General features: G+C 52.1%; 1 protein-coding gene across 1 annotated transcript in view; it reads right to left on the minus strand.

Annotated features, from left to right (window-relative positions):
- Positions 1-4996: 4996 nt before the first annotated feature.
- The window catches only part of Drd2 (dopamine receptor D2), a 59408-nt gene continuing 47728 nt past the window's right edge, over positions 4997-16676 (minus strand). Inside the window, exons 3-8 of the mRNA XM_047518320.1 lie at positions 12218-12327; positions 11070-11206; positions 9643-9833; positions 8644-8730; positions 6781-7108; positions 4997-5190 (exon numbers count right to left, since the gene is read on the minus strand). Of these exons, the coding sequence (XP_047374276.1) occupies positions 4997-5190; positions 6781-7108; positions 8644-8730; positions 9643-9833; positions 11070-11206; positions 12218-12327 (1047 nt within the window). The remainder of the gene's footprint in view (positions 5191-6780; positions 7109-8643; positions 8731-9642; positions 9834-11069; positions 11207-12217; positions 12328-16676) is intronic.

Here is a 16676-nt window from a genome sequence, read left to right on the forward strand (position 1 = left end):
ACTGCAGAAATCCTGTGGTGAGGGTGATACACAGATTGCATTACTGGGAGCCCCAAACACTCAATGGGGGTTCAGTGTGAGCAAAGCAAAGGTGCACATTTGCATCCACCAGGAGAAGGTAGGACAACAGGGATGAACTGCTTCGTTGGACCCTACTCTGCCTTCCTATGGGTAAAGAGCTCTGTATGCACACAAAATGGGACAGGGAGCTGAATGCAGCAACTTCAGGACGACAGTGAGAAGGAGGGAAAGAAGGTGGGTGGAACCTGAGGTTTGGTAGGAAAAAGTACTTGGGGTCAGGTCTTGCTGTCTGCTTTTCTGGCTCTAGACCCCAGAGCAGCACCTGCTCCTGGGGGATACCAGATGATGGAACTTGTCTCCCCCAGGGCAATTTTCTTCTTCTCTTGTGCACCTTGTCCTTTCTCCTGCCCTGGATGCAGTTCAGACCCTGACTTCCAAATGTCTCTTCCTGCAACCCTGTGCACTCCTGGGGCCATAGGATAGAATGTTTGGATGTGGACCTGGTCAGGAAAATCCAGAAGAAATGAATGTCCTGGTTTTCTTTCCCCACGGTCCATTGCATTATGCCCAGCCCCTTCCATCCCCAGAATGGTACCACCTCTTCCCTCACCTGTCACCCTCCACTTCACCTTCAGCATCTGACTCCCACTGCCCCAGATTCTGCAGAGGCTGGCTCTCGCTCTCTGGCCTCAACACAGCACAATGTCTCAGGAAAGAAGCCAAGTGTGTGCATAAGGGAGAAAGCTCCAAACCAATGCAGTGGTCATGAGGCATTTTCACGATCTTGGGGCTGCCTGTGGATTCAACTGGGAGTGAATGTTCTCTCTAGATGGGCCAAAGTTCTGCGCAGTGGCTCTTGCCTTGCTCCCTCTTCTGGGGAACCCTGGGAAGAACTGGGATGGGAGAGGGAATGGAAGCTATTCTTATCAGCTACCATCTTCCCTCTTCTTCCTTCATCCCACAGAGCCAGGGTGGATCTCTCTGCTCCAAAGAGACTCTGTTCTCCCCTCACCAGCTTCCTGCTTCACCCCCAGAACCTGAGTGTAAAGCTGGGTATGTGGTTGGCAGGAGAGGACCCTCAGGAACATAGATGCCCAGACTCTAACCCTCTTGCTGCTAAAAACTATGCCCCCAGCTCTGTCCTCACTTGCATGCTGAGGCAGCCAACTGCTATTTGCATGGACCCCTAGGGCATTACCCTAAATCTCAGGTCCCAGTTTTTCTCTATGCTTCTCAAAAAATCTTCTGGTCATCCAAAACTCTTCCAACTGCATTCAGGGATGGGCAGGAAGCTGGAGGAAAATGGACGATGTAGGGGGATTCAGGAGATCTGGGTGTCAAGGCCAGCCCTGCCACCTGGGCAAACCAGCCTCCTGGTATGAAAGACTCTTCTGTGAATGGAGAGCATGGGCAGAAGGGAGCAGGAGATCAGGGAGGGAAAAGCCCACAGCAGTTCCTGCACAGGCAGGAACTTAACTTATAGACACAGGCTGTGTCCTGGAACCCAGGAGCATGGTGAGCCAGTGGGCAGAGGGAAGGCTGAGCAGCAACAGGTAATGGAAGTCATGTAGTCTTTGGGAACAGGGATAGTTTAGGAAAGGATGCCAGACAGGTAGTGACACTGGGAATGCCCCCTAGGCAGGCCAGTCCTCAATGCCCCTAGTTTAAGAACCTGGCTGCTTCTGTCCTAGACCACCTGGGAAGCAAGAGCTGCGGTTGCTTCTTCCAGGGGTCCCCTTGCACCAGTCACCCAAGAAATTCTTCCTGCATCCAGTCTCCTTGGCTTTGCCAATTCCCCACATGCTTGATCAAGACCAAGATGCTCTGGGGCTGCTGCATCACATCCCATCTAGAAAAATGGTGTCCTGGAGCTGTGCAGCCCACACCTATGCTGTGCTGTCCTTCCCAAGGTCCTGGTAGTGGTCTCCACACCTTGTCTGAGCTCAGCCACAGGGGCAGTGGAGTGTTCACGTGATAGCGTGAGTACTGGGTTAATGCCTGTCCCATCAGACTGTGAACCCCTAAAGACAGACCACCTTCTTCTTTGTTCTATTCCCAGTGACTTGCCAAGGACCCGGAGCACAATAATTATTCATTAAATGCTCATTAAGGCAACAGTGAGTGGGTGGATGGATAAAATGATGCAATTTCTCAGGTGCTAGACCACTCGCTTTCTGAGTTCCCTGGACCTCTCCCTAGCAACTGGCCACCTAGCACTCCTCCAAACCCACCTGGGGAAGAATAAGGAACTGAAGCCTGAAGACTGGCAGTCATAGCTGGATCCTCTGTAACTGTGTTTCCCATTCAGGAAACAAAGTACCCAGCTGGGTCTGGCCCTTTGGTGGTGACCTTTGCTGTGCCCTAGGGAATGGTGGGTGCTGCAGACTCTGCTTGCTGTCAAGGCAAGTGAACACTCCTTGGATTAAGAGGCATTCCACAGAGACACAGAAGCACAGCGAAAGGCAGTGAGGAGGGAAACTTTGGAGGGCTTCCTTCCCACCCCACTCCACCAACCTCATTGAGAAAGGGGCCAGGGTCAGGGTCAGGGTCTCTTTGGAGAAAGTCAGACTTTGGACCACCCCTTTCCACTCTTGGTGTTCCCAGATCCCATTCCACCCATTCCCTTGCCCCTGGAGTGCTGAGGGGGGAAAGGGTGGAGCCCAGCCCTCCCCCTGCCCACTCTAGCTGTCAATCTGCTGTCTGGATGAAAGACTTGAAGCCTCGTGACAACTGTGGGCAACTTTCTCCTGCCCCGCCTCCCGCCCCTGCCCTGCCCTCTTCCCCTCTTCTCTCTGACAGGGCTCTCCTCAGATTGCTCTGGGGCTCCTTCCCCTCCCTCTCTCAGTCCTTCCTTCCCCTCTCTCTGTCTCTCTGCTTCCCTTTGTCATCTCTTCCAATTCTCTTAGCAAAGAAACTTGAATGCCCTCATAAGACTGATAATGATGAGACAAACTTTTAAGCTCCTATCCAGGTCAAGATCATCCGTAGACAGAGAACATGGGGTGCATGCGTGTGTGTGCCCCGTGTGTGTGTTGGCTGGCAATGGGGTGGGCATCGACAGCTGAGAGGTTCCGAAGGGTTCTAGACCCCCTGGGGGGTCCCCAGGAGGCATCATGAGGTTATTGGCCAATCTGAGCTACACCAGGGGCCTGTTTGCCCACCTTCTGGAATGAGGGTGCTCCAGGGGAGGGAAGCCTCTCCCAAGGTTTAGTGCTACATTCGGGTTCAGGGAGAAGATCAAAGTCCATAATTAAGTGTTCAGGGCAAGTTAAGTGCTCCAAACTTTGGTGCTAAAAATATTGTATTTAGCATGCAAATTATGCCCTGACAGCTCCCCAGAGCCTGAGCCCGTGGGTGCCGCCACCTTGTTTGTCATCATGGCTGTTATTCTCAAGGTGGTAGGAACATTTCTCTTTCACTGGGTTGATTTATATTTCACTTCTAAAGAGCCAAATCCCTACTGTCAGGGCAGTGCCAAGTTGTAGCCCCAGAAGGTACAGAGCTGAGAGCCAGCCCAGAAGCCACGGGCAGGGAGGGCTGTCCAGGCCACCGCACTGTCAGCCTCACCTGTCTTCTGTAACCGGCTCCATAGACGGAGAGCCTGATGTGAGCCAGACAGGACAAGGGACAGAGACACAGCAAAGCCATATTTTGAAGGTCACCTTTTACATGGAGCCTTCTCTGCCCTACCTAGGGGGTGAGCAGAGCAAAGGCTTGGCCCTTTAGAGACACCAGGATCTGGAGAAGTGGGGACACCTGGCTTTCCTCTGGGAGGACCCTACCAGACACAAGGATTTGGGTTACGCCTGAATCCTAAAGATGGTGTTGGTGCTGCCCCGGGGCCACCCATGGGCCCCTGAAAGTGACTCTTGTCAAAGTTTTATTAGTTTGGTACATGTATAGTGATGTTACAGAGTCTGGGACCCAGGGGCTCCCCACAAGCTGCAGCTCTCCTCCTCCCTCAGGCCAGGGCCAGGCCAGGTCAAATGGTATTCAGCAGCCTCTTAGCCATAGGCTCCTCTAAGGCAGAGGCACTGGAAGGGAAAAGGAGAGAAGAGGCCAGAAGGAGTAGAACAGGGAAGAGGCTTTGTGTCAGAGCAAGGCAGGAGGGAGCCACTCAGAGAAACTCAGATGACCCCAAACTCGGGCCCAGACATGTGTCCAAGTCCTAACTCCCCAGGCTGGCCAGCATTTGCTATGGGAAGTATACGTCTGAGGGCTGTCAGGAGGTGGCAGAGGGGGCTGGGGTGGATGTTTCTGTCCCCACAGGCCCTCTCAGGGCCCTGAGAGATTAGAGCTCCTCCCCCGGAGGCTGTGGAAAGCTCCTGGAGAGCTGTAACTGGAGGGCGCTTCAGGCCCACCGCTGTGGGAAGTGGAGGCTCACATCAGGGGCTGGGAGGGAGCTAAGAGTTTTGTCTTGGGCTTCTTGGGGTCTGTTGTTCCATCTGGTATTTACACATCTCCCAGGTCTGAAGCCACCTGGGTCTTCCGAAGAACCTTTGCTTTCCCCTTGTGGAGTATGAACTGTTACTCCTTCCTACTGCCTGTCCTAGCACAGGCCGGTGACAACTAGGTCAAGCCCCCACAATCAGGGTGCGCTCAGTCTCTCAGCCTTGACTTTGGCCCCACTAACCCCAGAGATCCCGGTGCCCCAGAGAAAAGGTCAAGGAAGGTGGCTGTATCTTTGGTGCCAAGGAGAGGGACCTAGAGGTGGGCAGGGCCTCTGTGAGCTGCCCCTGAGCTGTGTGTGGGTCAAGCCCCAGGGCTGATACCATGCCCGGCTCCCTTGCCCTCCCCTGGCCCAGTGAGGGCGCGTGGGCAGAGGGGGGTCGTGGAGCCAAGCTAACACAGCAGGGCCTGCCCAGTGAAGAGAGGCCCAGTCCACCGGGCCTTTCTGCCCACGGCTCACAGGGAGGAGGCCCGGCCAGCCTGGGTGGGGGCAGGAAGCAGGCTGCTGTGCAGGCAGGAGGCAGAGTCAGCAGTGTAGGATCTTCATGAAGGCCTTGCGGAACTCGATGTTGAAGGTGGTGTAGATGATGGGGTTCACGGCGCTGTTGACGTAGCCCAGCCACGTGAAGGCGCTGTACAGGACGGGCGGGATGTTGCAGTCACAGTGTATGTTCAGGATGTGTGTGATGAAGAAGGGCAGCCAGCAGATGATGAACACGCCTGGGGAGAGCGCGGGGTCAGGCAGCAGCCGGCGGTGCACCCCGCTCTGCAGCAGGGGCCACCAAGGCTGCGGCCTGCAGCTCCAGGAGCACTGCATGAGGAGCCCTGGTCATGGATTTACACCTGCCTGACACTTGTCTTCAGGGAAAGTTCCCTTCACTCACCTCAGCCTCATTGCCCTCATCTGCCAAAAGGATGTGACAGTACCCATCTCCCAGGGAAGGGTAAGCGGCCTGTGAACGAGTCTGAAATGGCGGCTTCCTGACCCAATTCAGCAGTGGCAATGGAGACACCTACTCGGCTTCCCAGTGGCCTTTGAGAACAACGTCTCCCCCAGGCTGGTGGTGGCGGAAATATGTTCAAGGCAATGTGGGACACACGGTTTGGGAAAAGGGAATTTTAAATGCCTGTCTTGCTTGTTCTCATGGCATTACCAGGAGGTTGACAGGAAACTGAGGCTGTGCGGGCTCTGAGGTGTACCCAAGGCCACTCTACTGCTGAGTGTTACCACTAAGGTCTGAATTCCAGTCTCTTTAGGCTCCCATGTGACCAGGCTCTTGCCCTAGCCCTCCCCCACTCCCCACCCTTGGGGACACATCCTTGCTGGTCCCGCCTGAAGACCGTGTCTCCAGGTGACCTCCTGCCTGCTCTGCTGTCTGACACGGATGCTCTCTCCAGCACCACCTGCTCCAGTGGGACAACGGGTATCTAGGAAGAGCAGGGCCCCAAAGCATAGTCCTTGGACTGCAACAGGGGGCCCAGGTCCAACTCCACCCTGCCTTGTTCCAGCCATGGGATCATGGGCTGGCATCACAAGTTCCCATTCATAAAAGGAGGATAGTAGGTCCTGTCCACTCGCATCCCAGGATTGTTGGGCTATCAAAGGTGCCCAACACCTTTCAGGTGCTACATAGGTGGCAGGGTCATATCCGTTCCTTCTTTCCCCAACTACCCCTCGCAGTCTGGCTTTTATTATATGGTTTTCTAGGAAAACTTTATTTAAAAGTTTTGTGTAGTGGACAGGGCCACTCCCTTAAAGTCCTCTTTTATCTTTTCACAGCTCTGGTCCCACGGGGTCTTGGTTGAACACAAATGTAAATTTCCCGATTCCTTAATAATAGCAATAATAACAAAAACATAGTAATAATGCTTGCATGTGTAAGTATACTGCTTTGCAGCTTATAAAATGCTTTCACCATCCCTCTGCCTTCTGACCACAACAGCCCTGAGAGGTAATCTCTCTACTTTATGGGAGACCAGAAAGAAAAAGGCCTGTAGAGACTTGAGGTTCTAGAGCACTGTGGTTGGCTGTTGGAGTTCATAGACTCTGGAGTCAGACTGCATGAGTTCAAACCCTGGATCTTCCTTGGTCAAGTTCTGTAACCATGCTAAGCCTCAGTCTGCCCATCTACAAAAGGAGCAGAGCTAGAGAATCTACCTTAGCTGTCTGTAAGTTAATGAGTATGGCCTGTTTCTCAAAAAGTCCCAACCCATGACCCTCCAGCCATGGTTAGGAAGGGCATGGCAAGGTCAAGGACCTGCAGCAATGGGTGCTTTCCCCAGTCAGAGCTGGAGCAAAAGACCACTCACCGAGAACAATGGCGAGCATCTGCGTGGCTTTCTTCTCCTTCTGCTGGGAGAGCTTCCTACGGCTCATGGTCTTGAGCGAGGTCCGGGTTTTGCCATTGGGCATGGACTGTATCTCAAAGATCTTGGCAATCTTGGGGTGGTCTTTGGCATGCCCATTCTTCTCTGGTTTGGCGGGGCTGTCAGGATTGCTATGGAGGCCGTGATGGGATGGGTCGGGGAGAGTCAGCTGGTGGTGGCTGGGCGGGATGGGGCTGTACCGGGTCCTCTCTGGGGGGCTGGTGCTGGACAGCATCTCCATCTCCAGCTCCTGGGCTCGCCGGGCAGCCTCCTGCACCAGAGGCAGAGAGCTCTGGGTGAAGCCAGGCGGGTTCTTGGGCACTGGGCACCCCATCTCCCCTGGACCACCTGCCCCACCAGTCTCTTTTCCCCCTCTGAAGAGTCCTGTGGACACCAGGGTCACCCTGCCAGAAAGGCAAGGAGGATGATCACTGGGAGGCAGGGATTGTCTAGGTAGGGAACTCAGGACCACAGCACTCTCTGCTTGCAGGGCCATCCTGACCCCTCCCAGCATAGTCCCTATGTACCTCAATACCACCACCACTCTGGGGGTTTAGTACCCAGGTACTCCTCTTTTCTTACCCAAGCAACACCTGCTGAGTGCCAGCTAGGTGCCAGGTGCCATGCAGACTGCTAGGAATAATCCCTGAATGATGTTCAGCCCTGTCTCCAAGAACTCAGGTGCTAACTGCTTAGAGGGCACCCACCCGTTCTTCCCGTCAGACTGAAACACTGGCCCAGTGCTCCTGTCTCAAGGGCACTTATACCAGCACACACATGTGAGAAGACTAGACTAATTCAGGAACTTAAGGGCTGACCCCTGTGGGCCCATATCCTCCCTGCCAGGCTGACCTGGAAGGCCTGGCATGGATCCGCTCATGGCCTTCCAGTTCTTCCTTAGACTCTCCTGTCTGAGGCCTTGGAGATCTCATCTCTAGCTTCTGAAATGTAGCTTGGCTACATGTCCAGCTGCTATAACTAGGCCGCTGCTTTGACCCGCATCCTGAGTTCTGGTTTTGGCACCTGCCTCATTAAAGTCTCTTATAGTGCAGATGAATGCTGGGGACTCTGCTTCCCAAGGACATCTGACCTGGACTTGATGTGTGGCCCTCTGTGGGTTCTCTGCCCACCTGCAGAATGAAACACCTGCAGCTTGGGCCCTGGTGCTACTCCCTCTGGGCAGAACCTGGGTCTGCTGTGGTTCTGCATCTCTGGGCTCTACTTCCCAGATTTCATTTCCCAGGATGCATTTCACCAACCCCAGGGCAACGCTGCTTCAGCCTCCCCAGATCCAACCCCAGAACAAGCCTGTCTGTAGCAGCAGCATATGCTGGTGGAAAGAATACAGGCATGGATTTAGAAGTCACACAGGTTCAAATACACACTCTGTCACTAACTATTTAGGCGTGGGTGAGTTACTTAAACTCTCTGAGCCTCTGTTTCCTCTTCTGTGAACTCTAGATCAATAAGATCAATAAGACTTACCTCCCAGGGTCGTGGTGAGGATTTGATGAGATACTAGGAATATGGTAAGTATTTAAGAAATGGCAAGAAACATTATCACCACTTTTAACATGTTGTAATGGCCAAGTCCCTTCTCCCAACAATTTTCTATATATCTGTGCCTTGCAGAATTGAGGTGCCTTGCTCCACACCTGCTTGGAAGGGTGCATGGTGAGTCTGCCCACAGCTGAGCAGAATAGGGCATGCTGGGACATACTTCTCCCTGTGACCAGCAGGCGAGGTCTCAGAATCACAGCCAATGGGCAGGAAGACATGGCTCTGGTCCTTGACCTGAACACTTACCATTCTCCGCCTGTTCACTGGGAAACTCCCATTAGACTTCATGATAACCGTGCAGAGTTTCATGTCCTCAGGGTGAGTACAGTTGCCCTGTGAAGGGAGCCAGCACATGGGTCATACAAGATGGTGAGGGGGCAGGGTGGCGAGGGGATGGAAACTCAAGGCAGGGCAGTCCTTGCAGAACTCAGACTTGGAATAGTAGCCCAGAGAGCAGGGGACTGCTGGGGCAAGGGCAACTATCAGTACTGCGATGAGAAGAAGTGAGCAGGAAGGGGGACAAGAGGATCCTGATTTTTGTGGAACTCCTACTTGGGGTCTGGCACCATGCAAAGCACACACATCCCTTCTCACATCAAATCTTCAAGACCACTCTGTGAAGTCCACACTGATTTCTAGTTAACAGAAGAGGAAACCGAGGCTCCCAGAAGTTAAGCAACTTGCCCAAGATCACTCAGCACCATGTGGTGGCACCTGGATTTGAACATGGTATGTCTAACCCCAAAGCTCCCGTTCTTTCCAGGCCCCCACACTGTCTTCCTCGGAAGGCTGAGTGGAGGGGAGAATTCACAAGACAGAGTGGGGAGACGAGACAGGAGCGCAGAGAGAGGTAGAGAAAGCAGGAGGTGTGCGCAGAGGGAGGACAGGTAAAGAAAGTAGGATGGAGAAGACAGAGGGAAGGAAAGAAAGACGGAGGCCAGGGGAGGAAAGGAGAAGTTAAGCAGAGGGAGGGAGGAGCCAGGAAGGTAGCAAGCAAGATCTGCCGAGCTCATTCACAAAGCTCTCCAAGCACAGTGCTCCTGCTGGTGCCCACCACGGCCTCCACCTCCCACTCCTGGACATTCAAGTTGCTTCACTGAGGTCTGTGCCCCGGCCCAGCCCCGGGAGCTCCTTCAGCCTGGACCTCAACCTTGCTGTGGTATCCCAGGTTCCCACGTAAGTGTGGGACAAGGCCCCTTGGTAGGAGTTAAAGGGACACTTTGAGGGGAGGAGGGGTCTCTGGACCTTGAGTGGGGCCTTCAGGTTGGCCCTGAAAGCTCGGCTGCTGCGCTTGGTGTTGACCCGCTTGCGGCGCTTGCGGAGGACGATGTAGATCTTGATGTAGACCAGCAGGGTGACGATGAAGGGCACGTAGAAGGAGACGATGGAGGAGTAGACCACGAAGGCGGGGTTGGCGATGATGCACTCGTTCTGGTCTGGAGGAGAGCCCGGGGGCAGGGGCAGGGTGTCAGCGGGCCCACGGAGCCACAGCACCACCAGGGCCCAGATCTCTCCTCCCGGGAATGGGGAGCATTCTTACTGAGAATATTACTGAATGTTTAAGGTTGCCTAGGAATGCTAGATGTAAATAAACGTGCAGTATAAATCAGAAATAAAACCACAACTGGGAGCAAAGAACTAAGCTGGGATTGCATGCTTCCAAGTTTTCTTATTATCATTTACTGCCACTTGATTTTTAGTCTTGTCATCTCTGAGTACACGAGTAAAGCCAAGATATTTAGAAGAAATGACACATGAAAATTATTTTCAAAAGAGTAAACCATTATTATAACCTTTCCTGTACAGTGGGGGGAGGTCTGACACTTTCTAACTTTAGGAACAAGATCATGTGCTCCTGTCTGCTGAACTTACTTGTGTTCCAGTGAGTTTCATGTGAAAAGGTAGCAAGGCCTTGCTTGCTACCAGGTCTACCAGATGTCCGTCCTCTACCTCAAGACCATCCCAAATTAATACAAGCACACTTAGCCCTGTTGCCATGCCTTGGAATTCCTGTGACACTTAGATGTCAGACCACACATTTTCAGGCTTCACTGTGGCCTGTCTTGCTGTGGTCTCCATAGGGGCACTTGCATGGCTCCCAGACAAGAAACAGCTCCATACTGGCAGGTACTCTATGCTGCTTCTGTCTAGATGCTCCTGACTCTGCCTCCCACAGGAAGGGGCTCAAGCTTGGCTCACCTCCTGTTTCTTTCTTACTTACTCCAAGTGGCTCAGGCCTAGCTCAGTCTCAGCTGATCCACGAGGCTGCAGCCTAATTGTAAAACTACCACTGTCAGGAGTGGATGGAGGCCAAGTAGCCTCCTGCCCTGTGCATGAGCGTGCACACTCACACATTCACGTGAAGTCCGTGAGGCTGACCTGCTTCAATTTAATAAACAAAGTTGAAGATGGCCAGACATCCTCCTGAACCGTTTCCCCAACTCCTCCTCCAACTCTGTGTACCTCAGGCCATTGTTTCCTTCTCTAGCTTAGCCTGCAGCAACTCTGAGATTGGCTGGGCCTAGGAGATCCAGCCTGGCCTCTGTCCCCAGTGGCAAATGGGCTTCCATTGGCCCTCCACCCTTATCTGTGCCAGGGATTCAACCCCCTCAGGGTCCTGCACAGGAGCAGGGGTCCAGAGTAGAGTCACAGGCAGACAAAGCAAGACTCACCTGTGTTGTTGAGTCCAAAGAGCAGCGGGCAGGAGATGGTGAAGGACAGGACCCAGACAATGGCAATCATGACAGTCACTCGGCGTTTGGAGCTGTAGCGTGTGTTGTACAGCATAGGCATGGCCACAGCTGTGTATCTGCAAGGGCAGGGTGGGGGCTGAGTCTGAGATGCAGGCCAAGGGACCCCTCATTCTGCAGAACCCACTGATTCCTGGGGCTGGACAGTTGACTAACTCCATGAAGCCTTCCTGATACTCTCACTCAACCTTCCTTTCTGTGTCCACACTCAGTGAGAAGAGCTGGCAACACCCAATCAAGTACTTCATGAGAAGCCAGTTACTATGTACTCCTGGGTTACGGCCATTGCTCTAATGGCCCCACCTGGATTTGAGGCTTTTTGAGGGGCCATGGCCTGGGTCATTGCACATTTGAAACTACACTCACTGCACCTGAGCTGGGCCCAGAGAAGTGGAAGCATTTGTTGATGAGGCAAGTTTAGGCCCCATTTAGCAGGAAATAATAGCAATGGCACTATTTATAATCCTCCTGCACATTCCTCTACCTAGTATTTCTCATTCATTAACTTATTTCATCCTTTTAGAATCCTGTGAGGGGAGTAGGGACAGAGCTTCTGGGCATGAGTGTGACACATAACTGCAAATTAGCGAAAGGTTCCAAGTTCACAGCTCGAACTTGTAAGTGAGCACAGCCCCCTAAACCACAACACCTGTGCTGGAATAAAGTGAAAAACCAAACATTGTAGCTTCAGGGGGCAGGTGTCATTATCACCAGGGTCTAGGAGAAACCAGAAGTTCCAAGAGCGTCTATAACCTGCCCAAGGTCACATAAGTAGGAAGTGATAGAACTGGGGCTTCAGTGGGAATCAGCTTACTTTTAAACCAGTCACTGTCTGGTATTCTTGGTGACCTCACTGTCCACAGATGGCTTCTCTTGGGGGAATCTGTACTAGCCTAGCCACACATACATGCACAGATGTGTATGCATGCATACCTGCACACACAAACACATGGACTCACATGCACACAGCCAGCCAGGTAGCATCACAGACAGAGCCTGAGCCCGAGGAGAGGTGGAGCACTCAGGAAGGTGAATGGCAGAGTCGCCTCTCCCATCCTGGCTGGGCTCACCTGTCGATGCTGATGGCACACAGGTTCAGGATGCTTGCTGTGCACATCATGACATCCAGAGTGACAAAGATGTCACAGTGAATCCTGCTGAATTTCCACTCGCCCACCACCTGGGGACAAAGAAACATAATGGGTGGACAGGAAGAGTGGGTAGATTAGCTTAGGTCTTGTGACTTGATCATCCTGGAGCAGGACAGGCCATGAGTTCAGAGGATAGTTGTGGGAGGTTTGTGGGTCTCCAGCTGGGATCTGGGGAGTAGGGGGTAGCAATGGGAAGTAGCATCCTCAGGGCCTTGGGGCCTGTACCCCTGGCCTATTCTCCCCAGTACTCAAATCCACTTTGTGCCAAGAACTGTGCTAGAAGAAAGGCAGCTCACTTACACTGAGGGCCTTAATTTGTAAAACATTTGTGTGGTCACCATGAGTTTTCTTGGAGTCTGTATTCGTCTCTTTGGCGTCCATTCACTATAGGGACAACTATATTAACTATACTTTCTTGTGTTCTGTGTTCCTGATGTCCTGCTATTTGGGGGCTTTACAGACCCAGGGAGAGAGTGCCACTCCCCACGCTAGTTAATTCCTAAACATAGTGACCAACTTACTTGGGAACATACTTCCTCAAATATCAGCCAACCACTCCCTTTACGCTGTCACACAGCAAGTCAATATTTTCCTGTTTTAAATCATCCCAGGGCAGATGCAAGGTAACTAGGAGCTACTCCACAGCCCAAAGCTGCTGGTAGTATTCAATTCTTAACTGCTTACTCCATCCTGCCTTGCATCCTCCATAAAAACCCAATAAAGCCTGTGACCTGGGCCCTCCCCTCACTCCTGCTCAGCCTCCTGACCCAAGCCTGTTGGTCTCTCTGGAGGCCTGGCATGGTCTTCTGTGTCCCTCATTCCTAGCAGAACTGTGAGTAGCATTAAACTTTTATTCAATGGCCTCAATCACTCAGTCATAACTCTGTAAATTAAACCTCAGGAATGATTATGAACACCCATTTTACCAATGAGAAAAGTGATCCTCTGAAAAGTACAGTGACTTGCTTGCAACCTGTATCTCAGCTTCCAGTCCTGTTTTGGCCTGGGTTCTGAGTGAGCCAGGCAAGCCCCTGCATGCCTAGCCGGGTGCCTGTGACACAGGGTCAGGGCCCAAAATGTCTGCTAAGAGCAATGGTGAAGAGGGCGAATCTCCATAAAAGAGGGGAGAAATGCCTACTCCTTGATATACTTAGAGAATGAAAGAAGGGAATTCTGGGCTGGAGCTTTAGGAGCACCAGCATGGGTTGGGAAGGGCTGCTGGAGTGACCTGTCCTTGGTCTATTGGGAAATGAGGGATCCAGCTGCTGGCAGGACTCCCTGCACCATGCACACACTCCATTCGCACATCTGCACGCCCCCATGTCTCCTGTCCACAAACACAAACGTGCACACTCACGTAGCAAGCTGGCCCTCACAGCCCTGAGAGTCTAGAGTAGCCCCAATTCCTGAGGAGACCTTTGGCTTCTACCCAGAGGAGAGAGAGAAGCTAGAAAGCCCCTCCCAAAACTGGAGCAGACAGCACCCACAGAATCCCACTCAGCATCGCAGCAGGCGGATGTGACCCTGCTCGCGCTCACCCCTGTCCTCTCTTCTGCACTCATGCACAAAACCAAACATCTGCACTTAAGCTCAGCAATGAGCAAGGAAGCTGCTGTCAACTCACAGGAGTTCCCCAAAAGACAGAAGACCTTTCTGTGGCACAGTCTTCTCAGGGCTCACATAGGACCCCATCCCAAGGCCTCTCCTGGCCCCCGATAGATAGATGTCAACTCGGGGTGGCTTCCCTGGCATAAACACTGTCTACCTTCAAGGTATCACAAGGCAGAATCCCAAGTTCCTCTGGCTATCATCCCGCCTGGAAGCCCCCCCAACACACACATACACACACACTAGGACCAGGGAGCTGCCTGCATGCCCCCAGGGAACCAGGTCTCCCCATCTTCCCTCCTCCCAGCTGTTCTTTGCTATGAAACTATTGGGCAACTTAGTGTGTGCCAGGCTCTAGCCTAGACTCCTGGACCCAGTTGTGAACAATTCAAACAGTCCCTGCCTTAGGGGAGCTCTTCCATGTCCCAGGAAGCAATTGCTCTGGAGAGTAGTTAGGAGCAGTGACTTAAAGACCCAAGAAAAAAGTATCAGCAGCCATGTTATAGAACTTCTACTGTGGGCACTGCACTTTATCTCACTATTCTCAAAACTTACAAGAAGGGATTGTTTATTCTCACTTATAGAAAGAGAATCAAAGATCAGATAGGCCACAGAGCATGGCCACGTTCATCCAACAAGCTATCACTGAGCAGGGCTGGAGTGTGAGGCAAGTTCTCTGTGCATCACATCCCTCGCTCCCTCCTAAGATGTCTTGGAAGTGGTCATCTAGTTTGTCAGAAGAGGAGAGCATATGTCAGAAACACCTGGTAGACCAAATGCATGATGAGAGAGATTATCATATCCAAGTGATACGGTGGACAAATTTGGGGTCAGAGAGGAAAACAGACTTGCCAATGTCACCTGGAGATTTAGCAGCAGAGGAAGGACTGGCCTGAGTTTTCTAGTGGCTCCCAGGCCTCTTTCCTCTGCACTTCTTGGCATCTCTCTTGATATCTGGGTCATGTGAAGGCCACCACGTGAATGATGGACTCTGAGTTGACTCCACTAAATCCTCATTTTAGCTACGATAACACTAAGCACTGAGTCAGGCACTGTTTCAGACACATCATGCTCACTTTTGTGGAACAAAGATCTCAAAGCTTGAAGACAAGAGCCGTGACTGCCTCTCTCAAAACATCCAACGGTGTGGCTCTGCCTCTCTCCCTCTCCTGGATAATTCTTCCCGAAGCATTCCTTCTTCCTGCAAGCCAACACCTCTGACTGGGCCATGTGTCCCCCATGTGCCCCCATTTTCTGTGGGGACTGCACTGTACTGGTGCCTTCAGTCTCTTCTTTCATGGCAGGACAATGCCTCAGACCCCAGTCCCAGGATGGGGGTAGGACAAAGTTCTCAGCCAATACTGACTGACTGAATAAATAACTCTGAGATCTTTGCTCATCTTTTCAATCTCTTCTCTTCTAGAAAATGTAAGCCTCACCCTAAAGGGTTGAGAGGCCTCAATGGAGGTATATGTATGGGAGTGGCCCCTGGCTGCCACGTCTCAGGGACTTCTCCCACAGCTGCCCAGGTAGAAAGGGGTGAAGTCAGGTTTGAAGCTGGTCCTTTCTCTCCAAAACCAGCACACTTTCCACATATTAAGCAGAATAGTCCTGAGACAGACAGGTTCTGACTTTTAACATTGCTGGAAATGGAACAGGATGGAATATTCTGGGCAAGAAGAGTGGCTCCTGGAGAAGGTAAAGTATGTGGTTAAGAGGACACCTTGACAGGATGTTGGGTGAGACTCAACTTGGTATATTTTCTAGGGACAATAAATATGAGCCCATGTCTTTTAGGCAGAGTTGCTGGCCAGTTCTTGCTTTGATGGGATGCTATGGACGAGTTTGGGTAGAACCCTGTGAGAATTCCCTTCTGCCCCTTCAAACACTCAGCTTCACCTCTAAAATAAGAGTGAGCAACTATGATTAAAACATCTCCTTGAAGGACTTAGATTCTAGGGACCCTGTGTACAGACCTATTTCTACCTGTGTGTCTGGGGAGGAAAGTACAGTCTGGAAGCCAACGCAGCCCATACCCAGGTATCACTAGAAGTACTTTGTAAATAGAGGCTCATTTGATTCACAAACAATCCCACAAGTAGTACCATTACCATCCCCATCTTCTAGATAAGGAAACAGAGGTTGGTTCTCCCATTTTCCCCACCATTCCTTTCTGATGACCTGAGGTCTGGGACCACACCTTGGAAGGAAACAGGAATGGATCAAGCCTAGGAATCAAGCAAGATCTCCTAGGATGAAGCCCCAGGCAGGACGTGGGGTCCCAGACCTCAGACCCTGCTGAGAGATGATCCTGACTCCCTTTGCTGCAGGACCTGGGTGAAGACAGACAGCTTCTCAAAGCCTCCATTTTTTGTTCTGTAAAGTGAGACAGTAGCAGCAAGTATTTGCTGGTTAGCATCTGCAACATGCCTGGCATAGTGGGCCACAGCAGAGGGCCACCTATGCCCCATTTCGAGTCATAGAGCTGGGCTCTGTCCTGGGTGACACGATGCATGGCTACATGTTTCTTCTTGATGAAAGTGGGTGCAGAACAGTTCATAGTAGCCTCTACCTGGAGGTCCTAGACATGGGTGCCAGAATAAATGAGAAAGGGGAGGGGATACAGAGAGCTTAGAACAGCAGCCCCACTTCTGACATGGGGAAGAGGGATGAAAGGTTCAAGCCTGAAAGCAGCAACATGTTCCCTCCTTGAGGATCCTCACCAGTTACTTGCATTTCCAACATGGCCTAATGAACCAACTTTAGGGCC

This window comes from Sciurus carolinensis, chromosome 11 (genome assembly GCF_902686445.1).
Source record: "Sciurus carolinensis chromosome 11, mSciCar1.2, whole genome shotgun sequence".
Classification (NCBI taxonomy): domain Eukaryota; kingdom Metazoa; phylum Chordata; class Mammalia; order Rodentia; family Sciuridae; genus Sciurus; species Sciurus carolinensis.